The sequence below is a fragment of the Tupaia chinensis genome, unplaced genomic scaffold (assembly GCF_000334495.1).
Source record: "Tupaia chinensis unplaced genomic scaffold, TupChi_1.0 Scaffold149922_1, whole genome shotgun sequence".
NCBI lineage: Eukaryota > Metazoa > Chordata > Mammalia > Scandentia > Tupaiidae > Tupaia > Tupaia belangeri.
This window is the reverse complement of record NW_006209766.1, coordinates 984,651-986,038: the sequence shown is the minus strand read 5'-3', so window position 1 is coordinate 986,038 and position 1,388 is coordinate 984,651. Positions and strand designations below refer to the sequence as shown.

Genomic DNA, 1,388 nt, shown 5'->3' with positions numbered 1-1,388 from the left:
GGCCCCCCCCCCAGCCTCCAACCTCCTGTGTCCCTCTTGGAGAGTCCTGTTCCCAGATCAGCCCTGGCAGGCACTCACTTTCGGCGTGTCTGGGTTATGTAGCAGACGATGGCAATTAGGATGGCAAAGGCGACCACGGCTCCCACCGGCCCAATCTTGGCCCACATCAGTCGGTCTGAGGACAGAGAAGACCCAGGCGCCCTCAGGGCTGCTGGTGGCAGTGAGGGTACCTGGGTTCTTAGGTGACATGCTGGGGTGACGGTCACACTATTTACACAGCTAGTACATCCTTGCATGGACGACAAGCATGGAGTCTCCTGGCACCACCAACGGTCCCCTTAGTTGCCGGAGGGCCCATGGGAGGGGCCTGTAAAGTGTAGGTGACCTCAGGGCGGCCTCTCTTGGCCAGTGGAAAGGGGATCTTTTACCATTTTATCAGTCTGCCTGGCTGACCTATGCTGATTGCGGGTCTTGGGGAGCTTGGATCCCAGAGAAGCCCCTCCCTCCTGTGGCTCCACCCCAAGGCCACGTCACTCACGGGCTCCCTGGAAGGGCAGCTCCAGGCTCTTGGTGCCATAGAGGTTTCTTGAGGTGCAGATGACCCGGGGCGGGGCCTGGGCCTGCCCCCGCAGCGTGAGGATGCTGGTGAGCAGGAGGCCGCTGCGCTCTGAGTACACGAACTCGCGCTCCGTCTCATTCACGGTCACGTTGCGTGATGGCAGCTCGAAGGCCACGGAGGGCTCCGGGTTGGATTTCACCACGCACAGGCACTGTACGGTGTCGCGGGCCGCCGCGCAGTGCGACTCCAGGAGGATCACCGGGGCGACTGCAGGGGCAAGACGGAGAATGAGCGTGGCCTGGAGCCAGCCCCGGCAGGGCCTCAGCAGACTCCTTGGCTGAGGACAAGGGCAGGGCGGCCAAGGGTGTGGCAGCCATGTGTAGGGTTCCCCAGTTCCCCGCCCTCCCCCACAGCTTCTCTGTCCTGACCAAGAAACACAGAGAGCCTTGAGCACTCTGACCCAACCAGCTGTGTTTTTTCCTGCAGACCTGAGCCCAAGACATGGCCTTGAACACTCCCAGGCACTGATAACGGCGTTTAGGTTGTTGCTCCAACAATGAAAGAAACTGGCGTTGGCGGCCCTGAGTCAATTCCTTAAACGCGTGTATAAACTCCGTGCCTAGCCGCCGACAGACCGGGGCTGAGCCGTCTCTCTCCCTGTCCATCCTGAGGACGGTGCATCAGTTCCCTCTCCGTGCTTTGGACTGACCACCCTGGCATTTAGAGCTTCTTTTATTCTTTTCTTTCTTTCTTTCTTTCTTTCTTTCTTTCTTTCTTTCTTTCTTTCTTTCTTTCTTTGGGATGGTCTAGGGTACCACCTTGGGGGAAC

General features: G+C 59.1%; 1 protein-coding gene across 1 annotated transcript in view; it reads right to left on the bottom strand.

Annotated features, from left to right (window-relative positions):
* Positions 1–1,388, bottom strand: part of MAG (myelin associated glycoprotein) — an 18,040-nt gene that overhangs the window by 2,785 nt on the left and 13,867 nt on the right. The window contains 2 exon segments of the mRNA XM_006171622.2: positions 79–175; positions 539–826. Of these exon segments, the coding sequence (XP_006171684.1) occupies positions 79–175; positions 539–826 (385 nt within the window).